The sequence below is a fragment of the Atta cephalotes genome (assembly GCF_000143395.1).
Source record: "Atta cephalotes unplaced genomic scaffold scaffold00002, whole genome shotgun sequence".
NCBI classification, from domain to species: Eukaryota; Metazoa; Arthropoda; class Insecta; order Hymenoptera; family Formicidae; genus Atta; species Atta cephalotes.
In genome coordinates this window covers 11058839-11083203 of record NW_012130066.1, presented here as the reverse complement: position 1 = coordinate 11083203, position 24365 = coordinate 11058839, and the positions used below count along the sequence as shown (strand labels likewise).

Sequence of the window (24365 nt, the reverse complement as noted above, 5' to 3'; positions counted from 1 at the left end):
AATTATTTTTCATCTTTTATGCCAAAAAGTGGGAACAATCGTTGGTTCAATCGATAGAGTTTTTTTTTGTCTCATCCTATTTATCATCAAGAGAATTTCGAATTAATAATTAAAATTCTTTTAAACAACGGATATTCACTGAAATTCATATTTTCTGAAATAAAAAATAGATTATCAACAAAATTTAAATAATGAAATGACCAGGATAATACATCACGGATAAAACAACGGATAATAATGAAGATAAAATTAATCACAAGTTTTTTACAATCCTTTTTATCAGAAAAGATCAAAAAATTTTTTAAAAAAGACTCCTTAATACACATGGCATATAAAGGGATTAATAATCTTAGGGAATTCATCAGGAGTCATAAAGATATTCGTCCCAAGCTATCTCACATAGACGTTGTATATAAAATTGATTGTCGAGATTATGAAGAATCATATCAAACAGGTAGATGTTTGAAGACACGCATAAATGAACATAGAAATCACATAAATTGGAACATTCCGTAATAACAGAACACAAAATTAGTCATCAACATGATTTTGATTGGGGAAATGTCAAGATATTAGACGAGGAAAAAGTACTTAATAAAAAACTGATTTCGGAAGCGATCCATATAAAGCAACAGAGTTTGATTTACAGAATGATACGTATTCTTTAGATCCTATACATGAATTTGTTTACGGAATTGTGACGTTGATTTTACCCTCTTTTATTCTTATTTTTATTTTTATTTCAATAACTACGTGACTTTATTATTTTGACTCTTATTATATCTCTGACTGTCGATACCATAAGACCTTTACGTCGAGTCGCGAGAAAACGCTTACATGTTGATATAATTAAAATTCAGACAAATGATTTTAATAATTCTCTAATTTTTCGTTTTTGTGTTTTTTTTTTTAATGATTACACAGCAAATCTGACAATCTGATGAGTGATGTGATTCTACTTAGTAACGCAATGTATATGACTTCGGTTTTACTTTATGTAAGTTTTTTTATATTATTATTGTATAAGTTAATATTTTTGATAATCATTGGGCTATTCATTACATAGCTAATTTGAAAGAAGAATTAAATTGTTGGGAATCATTAACTTGGAATTTGCGTTATTTATGTAATTTTGATTTATATTTTATAAAGACCCAAATTGAAGGGTCAAAATGTATATTTTATTTGTTTTGTTACATTCATACAAAAATAAAGAATTTTCTGTGCATCCGAGCAGCTAATGTAGGCATTGATGAATTTTTTTTACATTTTTCACTTATAGATTCTTTCGAGCCTCATTTTATATATTTGTTTAAAATTTGTTTAAAATTTTAATATTTAGAATTATCTATAAAATTACCTAGAAAACTATTTACCAGTAATTACGCTGTTTTTATCCCTTGATTTCGAAAGCGCCAAAAGTTACGCTAATGATTTAGAAGATGATACAACTTGATTTTAAAAAAATTACAGGTTGCAGATTCGTATTTATGGATAGTTAAAGTTTTTTTCTTAACATCAATCCAGGTCTTAAAATTATATTATAAAAAAGTAACAGCAATGGGAAAAATTGCATAAGGTATATTGTCTCCTATAAGGTGACGAGCTAAGGTAAATAATATTTTATAAATACAATAATGTCACGAGATGGAAGTGCAAAGAATTTATTGAGGATTCCACATATCGAAGGCTACTCACAACGGACGAAAATATTCCCAGAGTGTATGGATTAATAAAAATTCATAAAAATGGTAACCCATTGAGAGTTTCTTCGTTAAACAGTTCACTTTATTATCTCTCACTTTATTTACATAACATTGTCAAAAAGAGTATACTAAATGCTCCAAGTCACATTAAATATTATTAGCTTTCACTTGTTTGACATATTAAATGGCAAACAAATAAAATCTGACTTTTGGCTTCTTTTGATGTTATGTCTCTCTTTACAAATATACCTATTGATTTAGCAATCAATAGCATTAATAAAAGAATGGGACCATATTTCAATGAAGGCAAACATTTCTAAAGAAGAATTTATTATTGCAGTCAATTTTATAAATTCAACCTTTTTTTCATTCAATCAAAAAATTTATAAACAAGTATTTGGCACTCCTATCTAGGTTCAGCGTTATCGCCCATAATTGCAGACATTGTAATGCAAGATCTTGAAGAGGTGGTGATCATAAAATTATAAATACCACCACTGTTTTATTTCCGATATGTTGATGACATCCTTCTTGCACTTCCAGCTAACATGATTAATAATGAACATTATCGCTGAACATTTTCAATTTTCTACACACAAGAATATAGTTTACTATGGAGGTTGGTGTTAACAGCAGAATGTATTTTCTTAATACAACATTAATTATTATTGACAAGAGAATCATTTTTGATACACATAACAAAGCTACCTTTTCTGGCAGGTTCTTTAATTTCTATTCGAATCACTCTCTGTCACAGAAGAGGCACAATTATTAATTTTTTAGAAAAAATATTCTATCTGAAAAATATTCACACCCTTGCTTTCAACAAAAAAATTTGATCGACGCAATTCACACTTTTCTTGAAAATGACTATCCTCTCTCCTTTATTTTTTCCACAATAGAACAAAGATTAAAATTTCATACATTGAATACTACATATAATTTACAAATCAAAGAAAAATATTTTACAATTTCTTATGTACATTCTATCTCAGAAAGTTTTCTACTTATTTCTAACAAGTTTCATTGTAAATTAACTTTCATCACCATCAATATCTTACAAATTTTATTAAGAGAGGTAAAGATAAATTGGAATTGCTTTCGAATCAAAATGTTGTGTATAAGATCTCATGATGATTGTGACGCCAGTCACAGTTGGCCAAATTAATAAGAGAAACTAAGATTGCGTAAACACATTTTCGGATATTAATAAAAAGATAAGTTCTCCTTCTGTTATATCCAATCATCGGGTTAATTTTAATCATAATTTCAGATGGAATGATGTGAGGATTTTAGACAGTGAGTCTTTTTATAACAAAAGATTGATATCTGAAATGATTCATATTAAAAGACAGATTTAAATAAACAAAATGATACTGAATCATTGCCAGAATCCTACTCACAAATCATACAGTCCCTTTTTCCCTCATAATTTCCTAATATATATAATTTCTTTCCTTCCTCTCTATATAATCTTTTCCTATGTTCTTTCTATCCTCCCCTCTTTATTCTTATTTCTCACTATTTTCTAACATCAACTTTACTTCCCTTCTGAAAGTCATTTAAATTTATTTCGTCTAACAATGTCGAAAATAAGAGATTGAAGACATTGATCTTTCTCGCACATCTCTATTGCATTTTATTTATATTATTTAATTTTTTTTTTTTTGGACTGAACTCTCTCCATTACAATTATGAAAGGTATTTTTCTTATTTAATTTGAATTGAACTAATAGATTTGTACATTTTTTACTTTCGCTTACATCAATTTTGTATTGTTTTTATCAAATTTCTGTTATTCTTATAATCTTACATTATTATTATAGTTGTAATTTATTTTATTTTTCATTCTGGATACTAATATATAATACACTGACGTTCTTTTGTTGTACAAATTTTTTAACAAGACGAAGATTTTTCAATTATTGATACCAACATTTTGATGTCTTGACATTGTGAAGTGTATTTTCATTTGCTATCGACCGTACACAGTATAAGTTTTTATTTCTCTGACGAATTCTAATGTATTTTATATGTGTTACTCTTCCGTTCAATTAACAAGATGAAGATCCTTCTTAATTTTATTGATATCAATAATTATATAGTTATTCAATGTGAAATACATGTTTAATCTTCGATCGACAATAATGTTATTATATTACAAAGAAATACATATAAGCGAATTTGATATATTAATTTTATCATAAAAGAAAATTTTACATATTTTTATTTTATAGCGTGTCTCGAATATAAATAAAAACCAAATTTCGAGAGGGATTGATAAATTAAGAATTAAGCATATAAGGGATTGATAAATTAAGAAAAAAAGTCCTTTAAAGATATGCTTGTTTTTGCTTTGTTTTAAAAAAAATCCCAAAAAAAGACAAAATGTAATTTTTATTTTTGTATTTATTTATTACTTATTCGTACACACTTATTTATTTATATACACTTATTTTTTTTGTCACTTGCTTAATGCAAATATTGTTCAAAATATTGACCTCTTACAACAATGCATTGCATCTTATACGGACAGTTCGTTTTGCAGCCAAACACTGATCTGGTCAACGTAATAATTCGCCGATTCGGCATTCTTCTGTCTGGAAATTGGCACGCACTCTCGCACTGCCTCTGAAACATTATCGCTGAAGTTGTACACGAAGAAAACAATATTCCGAATTATGTTTGTTTTCTTTAACGTTTTTCTCCAAAATAAAATAAAAACAAGCATATCTCTAAGAACATGTTCGAATTCCCTGAGTATTCTCCGAATATCATGTTATTCTTGTTGTTTATTAAATATTAAATAAGAATAACATGATATCCGAGGAGCATTCAAATGGGAATCAGAACACGCCAAAGGACTTTTTTCTTAGTTTATCGATTCCCTACAGTTTACTCATTTTAATTCAGGATACTCTGCACAATAAATTATTTAAATGTATTTATTTACGTACAATTTCAAAACATACAATAAACATAAACAATATATATAAGAAAAATATACAAATATTACAAAAATATAAATGAGAAGCAAACTTTCAAAATGTGTATTTATTAAAAATTTGTAATTTTTAGAAAACGAGAAAGAAAAAACTCTTCACATCAGGAAATTGCACTGATCTGGAAAACTAGAAAAATCAGGAAAAGTCAGAGGAAAATGTAAAAGTCTGGAATTTCGAAATTTGCTCAATTTCCTTAAACTGCTCCTATTTCAAATTGTTATAATTTTTTAAATAATATATGTTTATAGTCAAATATGTTCAAAACTTACGCACTTTAAACGATTTTAATTCAATAATTCATTAAAATTTATATTTTATTCAGTATTTTTATTTGATCCTTTTTTTTCGTCATTACTGCATTCTTTTTTCCAAAACGAATTAATTTTTTGCTGACTTGAATTTGTATCCAAAATTTTACTATAGTTTTTTTGTGTTATTTTAAATAATATAGACTATAGCTTTCCTACATTCCTTAAGTTTAAATGTTAAAATTTACATATTTTATATTAGAAAATTTTCCATTTTCATCTAGAAAACTCTGAAAAGTCAGGGAAATTTTTAATTCGTTTTCTATGCCCTAGCATATAAGAAAATTATGCACTTTACAAAAAATATTGTAACAATATACCAATCAGTATCAGATGTAAAATATTAAACAAAATTGCTAAATAATTGCTAAAAATGTTAAATAAATGGATTTTGTTTACCTCTTATTAAAAGCATAATGCACTTCGAAATGTATGGCTGCATTGCATGCATAATTATGTATCATTCTTTAGAAATTAATATCTCAATTGCGAAAATTGAGAAATAATCAAGAATGAAACTAAGAAATGATTATGACAAAACGATTTATTCGTCATCAATCTCTATTTGTTTATGACTTAATACGTAAGGTAAAATCACTAGACGTGAATTAGGTACTAATTTTGAAATTTTCACTTTTTTATATTTACATAATTATATTTTTCATTAAATGGTACGTATCACAAGATTCTTTAGTATTTGTTTTATCTCTTCCAAGTGTCAATTGAATTTAATTTATTATGAACAGCGCTTTATATTTCATTGATGTCGTTAACTAATTAATTGCGTGAGATTAATTAACGTATGTATCTTTAAAAATTCATTCAATGTGTAATATCATAAGAATTGCCTTATAACTTTTATAGTATTAGTAATTAAATTTCATGGAAAAAAAATCAACGTTATGCTCAGTTGAAATTAAATGTATCCGGGTTGTGTAATCACTATGTTATAACGATACTTTTATTGTAAATTTATTATGAAAACGTTTAAAAACTTGTCAAATCTTACAAATAATGCCATCCCGAAAAGATTTATTTGTTTTAAGTATCAAAGTAAATCATATTCACAATTAGATCCTAAAATTAGATGTGGATCATCAATTATAATTTCATTATATATATGTATACTTTCGTTATATATATAATATGCATGCGCAAATAATTTTTATTATCCTTATGGGATGTAGTAATGCCATCAAAAAGAATAAGCATTTGATAAATTGATTCAAAATTAGTACATGGGATCTAATTGTGGATAATTGTCATTACTTTATTTATTGTATTGATATAATTCAAATTATAACATATAAAACGATAATGAAATGGAATAAAATCATCCATTATGTAATCTTTATGATCAATTAGGACTATTAAATATTTTATTAATTGCTTGATATTGTTTCGGAAAAAAATATGAATAAAAATATGAATTTTTTTTTAAAGAGTGATCTACAATTAATGGCTAATGAAAGGAGATCGAACGAAAATGAAATTATACACTATATTTGTTAACTAAGTTAGATAATGATCTATTCGATCTAAAATTATATTATAACTTATCTATTCGATATAAAATTATTTATAACTTAATATTTAACAAAAGGAGATTGGATGGAAATGAAATTATATGCTGGTATTTATTAACTAAGAATAATGAAGCGATTTATATATCATCGATCTCTTTTTTGTATAACTTGATACATAATGAAAGGACATTAAACGAAAACGAAATTATATACTATATCTGTTAACTAAGCTAGAAGTTGATAATGATCTATTTGATCTTGATCTCCATTTGTTTATAATTTAATATTTAACTAAAGAGAACGGATGCAAACGAAATTATATACTATATTTGTTAACTAAGCTAGAAGTTGATAATGATCTATTTGATCTTGATCTCCATTTGTTTATAATTTAATATTTAACTAAAGAGAACGGATGCAAACGAAATTATATATTATATCTGTTAACTAAGCTAGAAGTTGATAATGATCTATTTGATCTTGATCTCCATTTGTTTATAATTTAATATTTAACTAAAGAGAACGAATGCAAACGAAATTATACGAAGATATTTGTTACAAAATGCGTGAAATTAGTACAAATTTACCTTTTTAAAAAAAGTAAAAAAAAGACGCTAAGAATGCTTTTCGAATAGAACTTAAGTGATACTTATCCTTTTATTATTCCAACCCAAGTAGTAGTAGTGTTAATTCTTTTTCAAAGATATTCTTATTGAAAATTCTCTTATTCCAACCCAAGTAACAGCTTTAATGCTCTGTCAAAAATTACTCTTCGAAAATTAATTTAGTACTATTGTACTAAATTAAAAATTAAAACCAAAATGATACAGTCTAAGATATATTAAAAGTAAAAATCTAAATGGTAATATTTTTGTTACTTAACTCTAATGATGTGTATCTTATTCGTATAAAAGATTTGATATTATAACAACTGGCGCCAAATTAAATTCCACAAAATTTTATATCATTTATATAAAAAATTACTTTTTTAAAAAAAAGTAAAAAAAGGCGCTAAGAATATACACGTTTCTCGAATAAAATCTAAATTATATATATCTTTTTATTATTCCAATTCAAGTAGCAATTTTAATTCTTTTCCAAAAATATTCTTATTGAAGATTCTTTTATTCCAACCTAATGGCAATTTTAATTCACTGTTAAAAATTATTACTTCTCGAAAAAAAATTAATGTACAATTTAAAAATTAAAACCTATATGATAGTCTTAACTAATCAAGTTAAATTCTATTGTACTTAATTTAGTACGGGATTTAATTTCGCGCCAATTGTTGATATCAAATCTTTTATATAAATGATATCATACGTATAATTAAAGTTAAATAAATAACAAAGCACCACTTGTGTTTTACTTTTTAATTTGATATTAGGAGAACAAATTAGTTCGGTTCGTTCAAAAATGCATTTATTTCAAAACAAAATGAATGAACAGATCAATTAAAGTATTGTCCATCGCTGCCTACTACTTTTTCCCATCTATCAGGCAATTTTCGAATTCCATTTCGAAAAAATGACGTCTTTGGAGGCGATCCAATTTTGGAGCCAATTTTCAATTTCTGCGAAAGAAGTGAACCGGTGACTTGCTTCCTTTGGAACAGCCAGTAATTAGAAGGAGCAATGTTCGGAGAATACGGCGGGTGCAGTAAATCATCCCAATTTGAGCGTTTCCAAATATTTTTTATGACTTTAGCGACATGAGGCTGAGCGTTGTCATGAAGAAGAATAATTTTATCATGTCTTTGCTCGTTTTTCTCGCAATGCACGGCTCAAACGAATCAATTGTAACCGACAATTGTAACCGATACCGATCGCCCGTAATGGAATCGTCAGGTTTCAGCATAGTAAACAAGATCTTTTTGGTCCCACCAGATACAGAACATGATCTTCGAAGCATGAATGTTCGGTCGTGGTGTTGATGTTGAGATCGATGGCAACGATTGACCGGGCTTAGCGTAGTATTTTTTCTTCTTGTCGTAGAATAGCCACTTCTCATCTCCAGTCACAATCCGATGCAAAAAACCTTTTCTCTGTTGTCTTTGAATCAGCTGTTCGCAAGTGAAAAATCGTCTTTCAACGTCTCTTGTTCATTTCATTCAGTTCATAAGGCACCCAATTTCCTTGTTTTTGAATCATTCCCATGGCTCTCAATCATACAGAAATGGTTTGTTATGTTACCCCCAATGATTCTGCAAGCTCCTCTTGCGTTTGACTCTGATCTTCTTCGAGTAATGCCTCTAATTCTTTAAATCTTCGAATTTTTTTGGCTGTCCAGAGCGAGGCTTGTTTTCAACGCTGAAATCTCCATCCTTGAAACGTTGAAACCATTCCCTACATGATTTATCAGTTGGAGCAGTGTCATCATAAACTTCGACAAGCATTCGATGGGCTTCAGCCGCACTTTTCTTCCAATTAAAACAGAAAATCAAAATCTCCCGCAAATGCTGCTTGATTAACATAAAATTCGAACATTTCAAACACAGTAAAAATCAAGGTTCTTGTATGAAACTCGAAAGCGATATAAACTGAATATTATTAGCAGATGTTTAACTTCTTTGAAACCGCCAAAATCAGCTGTCACTATGAACCATTCACAACAGCTGGAGCCATCTTTAGGGAATGGACCGAAACTAATTTGTATCCCAATATAATAAACTTTTTAATACTTTTATTAACAGAATAATGAGATAAATTAGTTGGTGTAAAGAAAGTACATAGTTGCTTTAAAAAAATATGAATGCAAAATGAATAATTTTTTAAATAAGCAATTATTAAAGATCTTTAATCTTTTAAGCGCCTTCAGTTGGAAAAAAAATGTTCATTAGTACATGATGTTCCTCTCGATCCCAAACAACTTTTATTTCTTTCTATCTCCAAAATTGTGAGTATTATTCAGATGATAGTCGGTCTTGGGTGAGACATCCTGTATATCTTTTTATTCTTATTGAAAGATCTTCCGATCCAAATGACTTTAATTCTTTTTGTATGAAATTTTTATATCACAATTTATTCAAAGACATTTCTTCTTCCAATCAAGATAGTTTAAAGTAGTTATTAAATTTCATCTTTCAAAATATTTAAAACGTTATGACAAAATTCTGTTATCTTATATTACTTCCATTCAAGTGTTACTATAAAAAATTAAAGAAGTAAATACTTAGCGCTGCTAAATCACAGTATTAAAAACATGAATGTAATATTTAAAATAAGAAAAATAAGAAACATTTTCATGAGAATAAAAATATCCATCGTAGTATACATATATAATTAAATTATACATTCGTATAAGTTACGAAAGTTGTGTACTAAGTTTAAATCTAGGATAAATAAACTAGTATTTGTAAGACATGCATTATTAAAATAAAAAAGAAATTGACAGTAAATTTATTTTTATTCAGTAAAACATTCAGTGTAAAACATTCAAATTAAATTTAGTATTGCATAAAAATTGTAATTATCTTTTGTAACAATAACAATAATAATAACTTTATTGAGAGCATAACACAGAAATTATTTATTTCTATTAACTATTAATAAAATTTTTTAATTGTTTTTATAGTTTTTCTTATTTGATCCTACAGTGCCAAATGTTTACTTTCATTTTTTGTAGTAACATTGAATGGAAGCAATACAAGGTAATGTAACTTTGTCATAATGTTTTGGATAATATTTTTGAATGAGAATTAAATAACTACTATTTTAATTGGAAGATAAAAATCTTTAAATAAATTGCAATATAAAAATTTTATATAGAGAATTAAAATCATTTGGATCGAAATAGAAAGATCCTTCAATGGGAAGATACATACTTAATTTTCATAGTACGTAGTAAAAGTTAAAGATAGTATCACTTGAATTATATTCTTTATTTGGTATGGCTAGTATAGGATTTAACTTGGTGCTAGTTATTCATATCAAATCTTTTATACGAATAATATTTATCATTAGAGTTAGTATTATTTATTTAATTTGATGTGGGATTTAATTTGTCAATTGTTGATATCAAACCTTTTATATGAATGATATATATAATATTATGAACTGTTAAAACCGACTGAAACAATCACAGGCGATCGGTATCGAACGCAATTGATGCGTTTGAGCCGAGCATTGAAAGACAAACGGCCGCAATACAACGAGAGACATGATAAAGTGATTTTGCAGCATGCTCGACCCCATGTTGCGAAAGTGGTCAAGACATACTTGGAAACGTTGAAATGGGAAGTCCTACCCCACCCGCCGTATTCAGACGTTGCTTCCTCTGACTATCACTTGTTTCGATCAATGGCACACGGCCTGACTGACTAGCACTTCCGGTCTTATGAAGAAGTAAAAAATTGGATCGATTCGTGGATAGCCTCAAAAGATGACCAGTTTTTTCGACGCGGGATTCGTACGCTACCCGAAAGATGGAAGAAAGTAGTGGCCAGCGACGGACAATACTTTGAATCATAAATATATAACTAGTTTTTTACAATAAAGCCTCGAATTTTGGAAAAAAAACGGCGGAAGCAAAGTTGTAGACCTAATAAATTTAAAGTTAAAAACGGTTTAAATTTTTCCACTAAAATAAGGAATTGTGAAATATCTTTTCATGTCGTCAAGAGAATTATTTTTGTTGTCGTCATTATATGGTATTTATCAGCTGAGGATTTCTGAGAGAGCATTTTGATCCGATTGTTAATCCGATTGTGGCAAAAATCATGTCAATAAAGGATATTTATTAAGAAATATTTGGATCAAGGAAAAGGGTCAATAAGATGGGTTTTTGGATTCATCACCGATCAGTCTCAAAATGTCGTTTTATTCTTTTATCTAAGGTTCATAACGATCTGAAATGATTTTTTTCCAAAATGATTTGATCCGGAGGAATAATCATTTTTAAGTTTCTGTTTAATGAGTTTTTGTACTTTAGAGCAAATCAAGATGCGTTTCATGTTCTAAATATGTTTCATATTCTAAATATTGCTCACGCAAGATCAACTTTCCTAAAAACTGCACATATATATATATATATATATATATATACATATATGCACTATATGTCAGAGCCATCATTTTTCCTGAGGTACTTAATCTTCAAAGAAAAGCTTATATATATTTTTTCCAATTTCTTTTACGTTAACTCTAAAATATTTTATTTTATAAGCTTCGTCAGAAATAATTCCCATAAAATGAAATAAACAAATTTGAAAATATGTAAAATACAAGAAAAAATATTGACCAATAAGGAATAGATAGGCTTTCAATAATAATGACAATAAGGATGTGTGATTTTGGATAGATTTTCTATGGTATAATACCATATATCATGATTCTAAGATATTTCGAAATTTTCTGGGGATGATTCTTTCAATATAGAAACTATAGAAAAATAAATCAAACGAATTCAAAAAAATATATTTTTTCAGAAACAAATAGAATTCTTGGATAAAATATGGTAAATAATAACGCAGGATCACAAAATAAAAAAAATTTTGTTCTGGAAGGAAGACTAATTGCACCTTACATACATATTCTAACGTGCTGAAACAGGATGTTTCCCGAAAATTCATATCTCATCACATTTATAAGATACGTAGTAAAAAAGTCCAAAATCACATAATTCACATCGCAAATAAAATAACATAAATTATAAATTCTTAACTACCGCGAATAATAAATCAAAACAATCAAGTTATTTGAACCCTCAATTCCTAAACCTTAAATCCATATACTCCAAACTCATCCTTGTCATCCATATCCTTGAAGGCAAGATCTCGAAATACGTGGGTCGTTTGATAAGTTTGATAAATTTCCATGAAATGGCGCTACAATCCATTTGATGACGCGACATCTCGAAAGATCCACTCTTCGAATCCCTTCAGGCCAAATTTCAGCCAGAAAGGACGCATAATTCACGTTTGGTAGTCATTTGAAGTAGGCTGTCTCAAAGTCTGCAAAATACTCATTGACGGCGACAATGACTTCCTCATTTGACGAGAATTTCTTCCCACCGAGTCAAGTTTTTAAGTTTGGGAACAGAAAGAAGTCACGGGGTCAAATCCGGAGAATAGAGTGGATGAGGAATCAATTCATAGCCCAATTCGTAGTTTTGTCATTGCAACGGTCGACTTGTGGGATGGCGCGTTTTCTTGATGGAAGAGCATTTTTTTGCGCGCCAATCTCGCTTCAAATGACTACCAAACGTAAACTGTGCGTCCTTTCTCGCTGAAATTTGGCCTGAAGGGGCTCGAAGAGTGGATCTTTCGAGATGTCGCGTCATCAAATGGATTGTAGCGCCATTTCATGGAAATTTACCAAACTTATCAAATGACCCACGTAATTTTTTATGGGAGAATCATTATATTAGATCAAGTAATATCAGAATTACTGAATAATCAAAGTACAGTTCACTGAAAAATCATTATTCTGAACATCAGAAGTTTCATTCATCAAAACTAGATGTGTCATTCGCAGATGATACTTCAATTTTCTTTTCTGCTTCTTCCTCCGACCAACATGATGCATTATTAAGGTAACTCTCAAATTGTCGTGATGGTCTCATAAATATCTGAGAAAATGCGAAAATATTTTATTTCAAGAATAAAGAAAGTTTCACACAATTCAAACTGTGGAACAAGAATGAAACAGAATCGCTGAGATCGAGAATAAAAATAATTGAACGCAGCACAGTTCATCACAAGTGACAGTCTTTTGTTTTCTATTTTACAAGTTTTAATTGACTTTTATCTTTTTTCCTGTTTTTTTAAATAAATAAATTCACTGAAAAACAGGATTATATTCTCTAGGATCACAAACGTAAAAGAAATTGTAAAAAATAAGTCTCTTTTTGAAGGTCAAGTATCTCACGGAAAATGATGGCTCTAACATATGTTATAATGCATATATGTATATATGCAGTTTTTAAGGAAATTTGATCTTGCGCGAACAATATTTACAAAATGAAACAAATCTTGATTTGTTCTAAAATACAAAATCCATGTAAAATGGTAAACTTAAAAATAGTTATTCCCTTGGATCAAATCATTTTTGAAAAAAAAAATCATTTCAGGGCGTTATGAACCTTGGATAGAAGAATAAAATAATACACTTGAAATTGATTGGTCCAAATCCATTTTATTGATTCTTCTTCTTTAAGATGAAATAGGAAGATTATTCGGTCCAATGATTATGCTTTTCTTGTGCTCGATAGAATGGTTCGAATTGAAGTTAAGATATCTTCCAGAATTGGTAAGTTTTTTGAAAATATAAAAGATTATTTTTCTCTCTTCTATTATTAATCTCACATCTAAAAAACTAATACCATTTTTATCATCATATTCTACAATGAACTTAATCCTTTCGTAATAAGCATTAAATTTACAGAGTATCGATTCAATTTTATCTTGTGGCGCTGTGAGTACAATATCATCCATGTAATCCGATTTCGAAGATTTTATATTGTTTTATTACCGTAGCAAAAATATCATTTTTTAAGTTCTATAGTTTTCTATGTTCGCTAATATAGTGATAACGACGATTCCATGAGCATACCGAAAATTTGTTTGAATATTTTCTTGTCAAACACAAAGAAGGTTGAATTTAATATAATTTTAATCGCTTTTATGAATTCAGTTTTCGATATTTCAGTGTTGTTACGAATAAAGCTCCATCTTCGTTCTATATTTTTTATAGCCAAATCTGAAAGGCTATTAGCATTCATAGGAACTACATTGAAAGAAACTATTTTATAATTAGGTTTTAGTATTAATTCATTTAATTTTTCCATCAAATCGTAACTATTTTTAAGTAAAGTTGTTGCTTTTCTCTATGTTTTTTAAAAAAGTTGCAAAAGGATAAAAAGGACTATTTATGCAGCTTACAATTAAGTCTTAATGAATTGCTATCTTTGTTAACTTTTGGCAGTCTACAGGATCTCGGTGAATCCTTGTCAAATACATGAAGTTTTATATATACGTAATCTGATCTATGTATTTTTTATTTTCCCTTTTTTTTAAATGTACGAATTTCTGTTGTAATTACATTTATAGAATTTTTATTACAGATTGTGTATATATTATCATCAGAAACAAAATTTCATGCATCTTGGTCTTATATTCGTTTAAGTCTAATATCACCGAGATATTTCCTTTATCTGCGCGTGTAATTAAAATCTCAGGATGTTCCGAGATGAATTTACGTATTGAAGATGACCACATCTTGGCCGAAACGTTTATGTTTTTTATTAGTTTTTGATTGAATTTTAAATATATGACTTTCACTAATGACATTCTGCGTGTGGCTTTTTAGCTCTTTTATTTATATATTGAATAAAATATTACTTTTATAATTTTCCCATTCCAAAATTTTAACATGTACTTAAACGTATATGTTGTATCTCATAATCAATAAAATATCGTATTAATGATAATATTACAGAAAATTCACAATAAAATCTATCTTTTTTGTAATGTTGCATATAATAATGGCAAAATAGGAACTTTCTATAATGTGTATTGCAAGGAAATTATGTAATAATTTTGAATTCACCGCGGAATGATGATGTAGGATGACAATTGATGACAATTCAATTGGTCGCTTGACATTATGTGATTTTTCTATGCGCATAAGCCTATCTATTCTTGTAGTTATATCATGGCTACGAGAATGTCCGGCATTTTTCTTCAAAATTATGGAAGAGAGAAAGATATGTGCTATCTCATTCTTACTCACTCAGTGGCGCTGTGGTGCTGTAAATATGGCAGTTCTATAAACTTCATAGTTCCCCACAGATTTCGTATTCATATTCCTGGTGAACATAAGTAAATACGCGGTGAATATAATGAGTGCATTCAGCGAATGCTCAGTGAGCTCTTTCATGATTGGTCTATATTTTAGAATCTAATGGAATATACCAATCAGCTGAAAGAACTCAATGAATGAATGTACCCAATATGTACGTAGTTTTGTGTATTTCTTTTTTTAAAACATAACTTTATTTTTTCAAATAAAGAAAGCCATGATCGATCAAAGTTAGATGTTTCAGACAATATATTCTTTTTATTTAAAAATTAATTATTTTAGATATGACTGCGCGTCGATAACTTTCGGACTTTTAACATAATTAATCTGAAACGCTAATAATCCCCTCTAAATTAGATTAGAAAGAAAGAAAGAAATTTGTTGCAAAAAATATTACCTCAGCCAGGGTTTGAACCTGGAAAGAGTTGGAACCTCTCGATTTTCCGGGAAGAGTATCTTAGCCAACTCGATCATTGAGACTTCGGAAATATTCCTTACAATAATTGATATAGAGAGAACGCATTACATGAACGCGTGTGTATAAACATTATAAAATTTCAGAATGACCATTTATATTATATGAATACATCAAATATGATAAAGAAAGCCATGATTGGTCAAAACTAGATGTTTCGAATAATACATTATTATATTGATAATATTTTTGAGACTTCCACGGGTGCTTTTTATATAAAGATGCGTTTCGCGGGTTTCCTCCGTGTCCACATCCATTTTTGTAATGCCAACCTTTCGTGAAACCTTGTAGTCCACTTCATCAGGGCGAAGAGCAGCCTGATACTGAGTTGTTTCTTCGGGTTCCTTTTTATATTACGCTACTTGTTGGAGTGTTGGGGGGAAAGAAGAGAATTGTGAGTGGAGGGAAGTAGGGGAAATCGGTCTTCAATAACCGGAAGAATGGTTTTCCATATTTTATTTATGTTGTAGTCATTATCTCTATTTAGATTGTTAAGAGTATTTTTGTATCTCTATGGCTTCTCTATACTTTCTTGGAAAGTATGATGTAATGTTGGTTGATGTAATGCTATTATGATCGTTTTATCAAACAATATTTGATGTCCTGCTTCTGTTGTATTCTGATTTTGCTGATTACGTGACGAGTTTTAGCCTGACATCATATTGATGTTCTTTTATCCATAGCTTGACCATTCTTTCAGTTTCTCCAATGTATACTTGCCTGCAGGAACAAGAAAATTTGTATACTCCTGCGGAGCTAAATAGAGATCTTTGATCTTTAGGATTTCTTAAGAATTGTCCTATCTTTTTGGGTGGTTTAAAGATAGTTCGGATATTATATTTATTTAATATCCTGCCAATCCGATCTGTTGTTCCTTTGATATATGGGAGAATGGATAGGATCCTTTCTGATTGTATGTCAGATACCGTTGTCTTGTTTATTGTTTTGATTATGACTTTTTTGTCGTGTCTGTTTTTCTGTAAGATTAATTTTAAGTGAGTGAGTTCTGTCTGTAGATGTTCTTTGTTAGAGATAGTGAAAGTTCTATGTACAAGTGAATTGATTGCAGACTGTTTTTTGTGCCGGGTGCGACTTAGCATGTAGGTATCTATCTGTTTGTGTTGGTTTTCTGTACACTTCATGGCTTAAGGTATCGTCAGTTTTCTTAAACATATAGGAAGAATATCTAGGAAGGGGAGTTTTCCGTTTTCCTCTATGTCTATTATATAGTGAAGTGGATGTTGATTGTTGAGGAAAATAAGGAATTTACGGAGTTTAGCTCTATCGTGTCTCCATATCATGAATGTATCGTCTACATAACGGAACCAAACTTCTGGTTTTTTGAGTGTTTTTCTGAGAGCTTCTTTCTCAAAATTCTCCGTAAATATGTTGGCGATTACAGGAGAAATAAGAGAACTCATTGCCGCTCCTGAAGTTCATAAAATTATTCATAAAATTGATTGTTATAGGAGAAGTGGTTATTAAACAATGCTCTATTAGCGGGTTGAGGTCGGAGGGGCCGACCTCATGTGAGACCTTTATTATGTTTAATTTTTTATTGGGACTTGGGTAAAAAGTCTACATTTTTATATTCTTTTTATTAAATCAATTTAGGTACAGTCGAATCTCTATAAAAATAACTTGTCGGGACCGATCGATTTCCGTAATAAACAAATGTGCATGCGCTAACATATGTGCGGATTACTATATGGGAAATTAAGACATGACTTTTATGGAGGTTACAAACAAACGGAAGTTAACTTTACGGAAGTTCGATTGTAATATTTTTCGCAATAAGTGTCTTTCTTTTTTTCTAATCTAATTTAAGAGGGATTATTAGCGTTTCAAATTGACTATGCTGAAAGTCCGAAAGTTACCGACGCGCAGTCATATCTGAAATAAATTGATTTAATGAAAAGAATATATAATATATCATTCGAAACATTTTTGTCATGTTTAACTTTGATTGATCATGATTTTTTTTATCATATTTGATGTATTCATATAATTAATTGATCATTCTTAAATCTTATGTTATTTTTATTTTACATAATATCTAAGTATAAGTATTTCTTTCTAAGTAAAAATGGTTGGATATATCAGCATTTTTTTGCAGCAATTCATCAAAAAAGACTAGATAATGAAATACATTTCAAATAACTGCAGCGAATTGAAGAAAAATGTCGGACCGAGGCTATGTCGTGACTAGACTCGAATTCAGACCTGTCCAATTTGAGTTCCAGAGCCAAAATGCAAAGCCATCAATGTAAAAAAAATTCAATGTGAGTAAGATTTTAGGAACTGTAAAGTGTTGATACGCATTTAAGTGACGCTTATCAACAGTTTATTATTATATATATTATAAAATAATTATTTACAGTTTCTAAAATCTTACATTGAATTTTTTTATATATGGCTTTGCCTTGGAGCTCAAATTGGATAGGCCTGTAATTATAGAATCTCTAGGAGCCATAAGGATTTGGAGCATATTATGTGAATAAACCTATTACTGCTAAATCTAAAAATCAGCATTCATAAAGGTTTAGTCTTATGCTAATATGGTTTTGTGATTAGTTTATATCTTAAAATCATTCTTAAGACAATCCTAAATGTACAACAAACTATGAATATCGATCAAAGATTGCAGATTAAATATGCGAAAATCATATCATAAATGGATCTAAAATATAAAAAGTAATAACAAAAATAAATTTCGTTACTGAAAAAATGTAACTACGTACCGTTACAGTTACAGTTATCCAAAAAAAAGTAACACATTACCAGTCCGTTATCAAAAATAATAACGGTAACTAATTACATTCTCTGTTAAAAATTGATAAAAATTATTATCAATTTTTGGACGGAAATTCCAATTTTGTTTTGGAAAAAAATATTCGTTTACAATTGAATCCAATTGATTCCAAAATTTCTTTTACGATACCATATTCTACATATATTAAAGTATTATAAATCATATAAGGGTGTCTTTTAAGTAAGGTTCGGGCCGCATTGTGAGCATAAAATGGATCAAGGGGAACGAAAATGTCTTATACCATTTTGAGATATCCACTGTAGTTTTTCGAATTAAAAAAGAAAATGTCTAAGCAAATGCGATGAAGTCATAGCACGGCCCATTGCACTTCATTTCATAATGCGGCGCGCATAAGGGGAACGAAACGCTATCTTTCTCTTCGCCCTCCCTGTGCGCCTATGCAGTGAAGAGCGATGAGCTGTTATGAATTCGCGCGGCGCGATTTCACCACACGTTAGCTTAGACGTTTTCTTTTTTTAATTCGAAAATTACAGCGGATATTTCAAAATGGTATAAGACTTTTTCGTTCGCCTTGACTCATTCTACGTTCCCAATGCGGCCCGGATCTTGCTTAAGAGACACTCTGTATATATTAAAGTATTTTTGAGAATTTTTTTCAGATTTTAAAAAGTGAATATAATTTATTTATTTATTTATTATGGAAAAAATTGATTTCTTTATACTATTTATTTTTCTCATTAAAATTAATTTTTATCTGTGAAAGTATGGAAAAAATTCTAAAAAATTCATGTTTATAAAAATTTTACATAATTTTAGTTCACAAGAAAAATTACAACATAAGAAGTTTTTTTTTATATGACTCTAATATCTTGAATATAAGGCACATAATACTTATATTTTTTACTTTCAACTTTATATAATATAATACTTTATATAACTTTATATAATTCACTTATACGTTTTCATGATTATTTCAAAATTTATTTTTAGGTGGATCCCCCTTTCACGTGGAATATACCATATACATAGTATAAAGACAAGAGTATATTCATTTCGTAGTAACCTACTGCGCAGTCAAAGTATGATCACACTCGGAGCCAATTAGATTGTCCGAATGATTTGACGATTAAACATGGTAGATCCTGGTCCTTGATAAAGTTCCTAGAAAAACAGAGTATGGTCATCAGCCCATGTTTTTGATTGGCTCATATTAGCTTGCTTTCTATGGCAGCACGAATTACAATGTAAGGAAATGGCATGCTTATTGAAAAACTTGTAGACATAAAATAACGTAAAACATTCTTTATTGTATTTCATATTATAATCATAAGGAAATGTTACAATAATAAAGAAATAATATAGTTAGAAATATACAATTTGTTTAATAAAAATATAAAATATAAAAATGAAAACAGTTTTAAACAACAATACGACCAGTATCAAATGTATTCTACGCACATCTTCACAAAGGAAGGGCGCTGGTGGGAGAACAATGAAAACGAAATGTGAAATTAAAACAAAAAAGCTCGGGCAGGCTTAACAAAAATTGGGGATGAAACATCCAAGCCAAGACAAGGACAAACACGTCCGTCCCAGTTTACTCTCGTCATAGAACTAAGTCCTAAGTACGAAAGTATATAAAAGTATAAGCACTAAGAACAATCCTACCATTTTTATTTGACATTTTAAGGTATAGTCAGACTCTGTTTTTTTAGTTCCTTGATAGAGTCCCTAGAAAAACAAAATCTGATTCATGTTTTCGATGTTTATGTATTATCTTATGAAGACATATAATTCCGGTAAAATAATTGAGTCTCTTTTTCCACTTTAATTGTTGATATTACATGTGCAACGTATTGTTCCATAAAAGATTGTGGCAATTATTTTTGGAAAACAAAATTGCTTAACGGGAATAGCATAAAATATTTTTTGTTTTCGAAAGATTTTAGACTAATTCTACAATGTGCTTTTTGTTTTCTGTTTTTTGCTATTTGTTTTCCTGTCTTATTGACCAAAAAGGCAAGAGACAAATAGAGACAAATAGTAAGAAACAGGAAACAAAGAACACATTCTAGAATTAGCCTTATAATCATACGTAAGTGAGTTGCAACATGCGGAAAATAAAATGTTAACATCAAAAAAGGTAAGATTTTCTATTTCTTAAATGTATAAATGTAACGAAGTAAACTATATATAATTTTGTTCATGTTCAGCTATGATATGTTCCCAATACTTCAATGCATCATGCTTCATATTCGAAAGAAAAATTATATTTATTAGTTACAGGATATTTATTAGTTTATAAAATATTATTTTAAAACAGATTTTTCCTGTAAATTTGAAATTAAAATAACATATCTGACGAGTATGCTGCTAACATAAGTTATTTGAAAATAATAGTTTTAAATTTATCGTTTATCTATGATGTCACACCTTGATAATTTTGATTGGTCGCATGCGTATGAGCATACTCTTGTCTTTATACTATGGTGCCAATTAAAGGCTCGTGTATTGAATCAGTATTATAATCATGTATTGAATCAGTTGATATAAACAAAATAACTTAAATCTAAGATACATAAAAGAATTTTTTTAAACTGTGTTGTTTAAAAATATCCTAAACTGCATTTTACATTCTTACCGTCGCATCTTAAACCTTGTCGAAACAATCCATACAACATTGAGCCGCAATGATCGCAGAAAGTCGGTGACATGAATGTGTGAGTACGAAATCTATGAGGAACGTCTATCTTAAATCGTTCTCTCAAATACTATAACAAAATAAATATTTAATAATTTAGATAATAAAATGAATGGTATTACTGCTGCTATATCTTTTTTTTTAATAATGATTACGTCGTTTAAATATTTACATAATTTATTTTTCTATTATAGATTAAAATAATCAATATTACAATTTAATTTTATTTACTGTAATCTTCTTTTAATTTCTAATCGTAAACATCGATACTTACTATTGTATTTTCTGATTCTCTTCCACTCTCAGGACATTTAGTTAATAATTTGTCGTGGCATTTCTTATGTACTGCCGTTTGACACGCTATAATAAAAAAAATTCTTTCATAAATCTTAATGAAAAGATACAGGAAAGTAATAAATAAAAAGAGCAAAATTATAGAAACTAAAAACTTTACCCTGACATTGATAACCCTGTTTTCCAAAACCCCTAAAATAAAAAATAAACAATTAAGGAATATTTATTTATTATCAAATTTATTATCAAAAATATATGTTATTTATTAAAAAATATAATTGAAATTGTATAAATTCTAAAAATATGAGATAAAATTTAAAATATTAATAAGAAGAAGACAAAGGAAATCTAAAGTATTACCACAAAAAATCTTTACAAAAAGCGCAGAATGTCGGTTGCCGAAAAAACTTGGCTACAAGTTTATGACCTCGTACAATATGCACTTTGTTATGTTTAATAGCACCCCTTCTTCTTGTTATAGCGCGTCCGATGTTGTTCTCTCGTAACAGCGAAGACGTCGACATTGTTGACTCCGCAAGATCTTTCCTTGGAACTCTGGTTCTATAAATGTATATTTTGCTTTGCGTTGTAGTTGTCGAGGGTAATTCCGTAGGATTTAGCATCGGTACTCTTGTCCTAAAATCATCCGATTGCCAAAACATTTCTTATGTGCGTGGGTGTTTCATATAATAAAAAAACTTAACGATAGATATATCGTTATACACTACATCTATTATTTTTTTACAAAAATAAAAGATATTAAAAACATTATTATTTAATCTTTTGTCTGTATACAAATAATATTTTAACGTTAACCATGCATAGAGGTATAATTATATCATATGCATTTTTAATGCAAAATGTAAAGAAAAAAAATAAGAAATGAAACAGATTTATGTGTAAATAAATTTGATAATTATTCGGATTAGGAAACATCACGCCAATCACCTTGATTTTGACATCAAAATTAAGGTTATCAGTGCAGTGTTCCCTAATATGAATAATTATCATAAATCCTTTTCTATAAAAAGTATGCAAGCTTGCACAGAATCTCAATATGAAAACATTCATTCTAAAACATTTCATAATAAATATAATTATTAAACGTTTCGACCTTCTATTGGGTCATCCTCAATAACTTTACAAATTCAGTTAAACAATTTAATGGTGGAAGAATTAAATTTTATCTATATAAACAGCCCATCAACTCTGATGAATATGTAAACTTTAATTCGAATAATCGAACCCCCAAGGCTGCATTTGAAAACATTATTCAAATGCTTTCATGTATCGTTTTATCCTTGTTGTTCATCCAATGTTAAATAAAGATAGGACGATACACCTGGGAGTACCCAAGTAATGTTTCCGAATGCAGTCAATGGAGCATAAAGAAAGTATGATACTGAATCTTTTCGAGAGAATCCTTTTCTCATTTCATCTAAAATTCCTCACAAAAAATTTGAAGGCGATGGTTAACACTTTGCTGAATGACTGTTAATTTGATATTTTCTACTGTTACGCTCGGAAGGCAAATGGTTTTCGACAGACGAGGGAGACAAATGCAGGCATTTTACTACTAGTCTTGGGAAAAAAATTATATATATATAAAAATGCATTTGTGTGTGTATACAACATATATTTTATTTCTTTTTAGTGTTTTGTACACTTGATACATGAAATAAGTGTATTATACATGAAATATATACATGAAATAAGTGTTTTTACAATAAATAAATTTATTTATTAGGAATACAAATTAGTTCGGTCCGTTTAAAAATGCATTTATTTCAAAACAAAATGAATGAACAGATCAATTAAAGTATTCTCCATCGCTGCCTGCTACTTTTTTCCATCTCTCAAGTAATTTTCGAATTCCATCTCGAAAAAATGACTCTTTGGAGGTGATTCAATTTTGGAGCCAATTTTCGATTTCTGCGAAAGAAGTGAACCGGTGACTTGCTGCATCCTTCGGAACAACCAGTAATCAGAAGGAGCAACGTCCGGAGAATACGGTGGGTGCGGTAAAACATCCCAGAGCGTTGAGCATTTCCAAATATTTTTTACTTTAGTGAGGCCGAGCGTTGTCATGAAGAAGAATAACTTTATCATATCTTTGCTCGTATTCCAGCTGTTTTTCTCGCAATGCACGACTCAAACGAATCAATTGCCGATACCGATCGCCCATAATGGAATCGCCAGGTTTCAGCAACTCATAGTAAACAAGACCCTTTTGGTCCCACCAGATACAGAGCATGATCTTCGAACCATGAATGTTCGGCCGTGGTGTTGATGTTGAGATTAATGGCATCGATTGACTGGGCTTAGCGTAGTATTTTTTCTTCTTAGAGTTGTCGTAGAATATCTACTTCTCATCTCCAGTCACAATCCGATGCAAAAAATCCTTTTCTCTATTGTCTTTGAATCAGCTGTCCGCAAGTGAAAAATCGCCTTTCAACGTCTCTCGGTTTATAAGGCACTCAATTTCCTTGTTTTTGAATCATTCCCATGGCTCTCAATCGTACAGAAACGGCTTGTTGAGTTACTCCCAATGATTCTGCAAGCTCCTCTTGCGTTGACTCTGATCTTCTCCGAGTAATGCCTCTAATTCTTTGTCTTTGAATTTTTTTGGCTGTTCAGAACGAGACTTGTCTTCAACGCTGAAATCTCCATCCTTGAAACGTCGAAACCATTCCCTACATGATTTATCAGTTGGAGCAGTGTCATAAAACTTCGACAAGCATTCGATGGACTTCAGCCGCACTTTTCTTCCAATTAAAAT

The 24365-nt window shown here is 29.4% G+C and overlaps 1 protein-coding gene across 1 annotated transcript in view; it reads right to left on the bottom strand.

Moving 5' to 3' along the window:
• Nucleotides 1-4230: 4230 nt before the first annotated feature.
• LOC105622079 (putative protein kinase C delta type homolog) overlaps nt 4231-24365 on the bottom strand; it is a 34963-nt gene continuing 14828 nt past the window's right edge. The window contains exons 2-6 of the mRNA XM_012203516.1: nt 21947-22222; nt 21747-21778; nt 21567-21652; nt 21233-21362; nt 4231-4337 (exon numbers count right to left, since the gene is read on the bottom strand). Coding sequence (XP_012058906.1) covers nt 4231-4337; nt 21233-21362; nt 21567-21652; nt 21747-21778; nt 21947-22222 — 631 coding nt within the window. The remainder of the gene's footprint in view (nt 4338-21232; nt 21363-21566; nt 21653-21746; nt 21779-21946; nt 22223-24365) is intronic.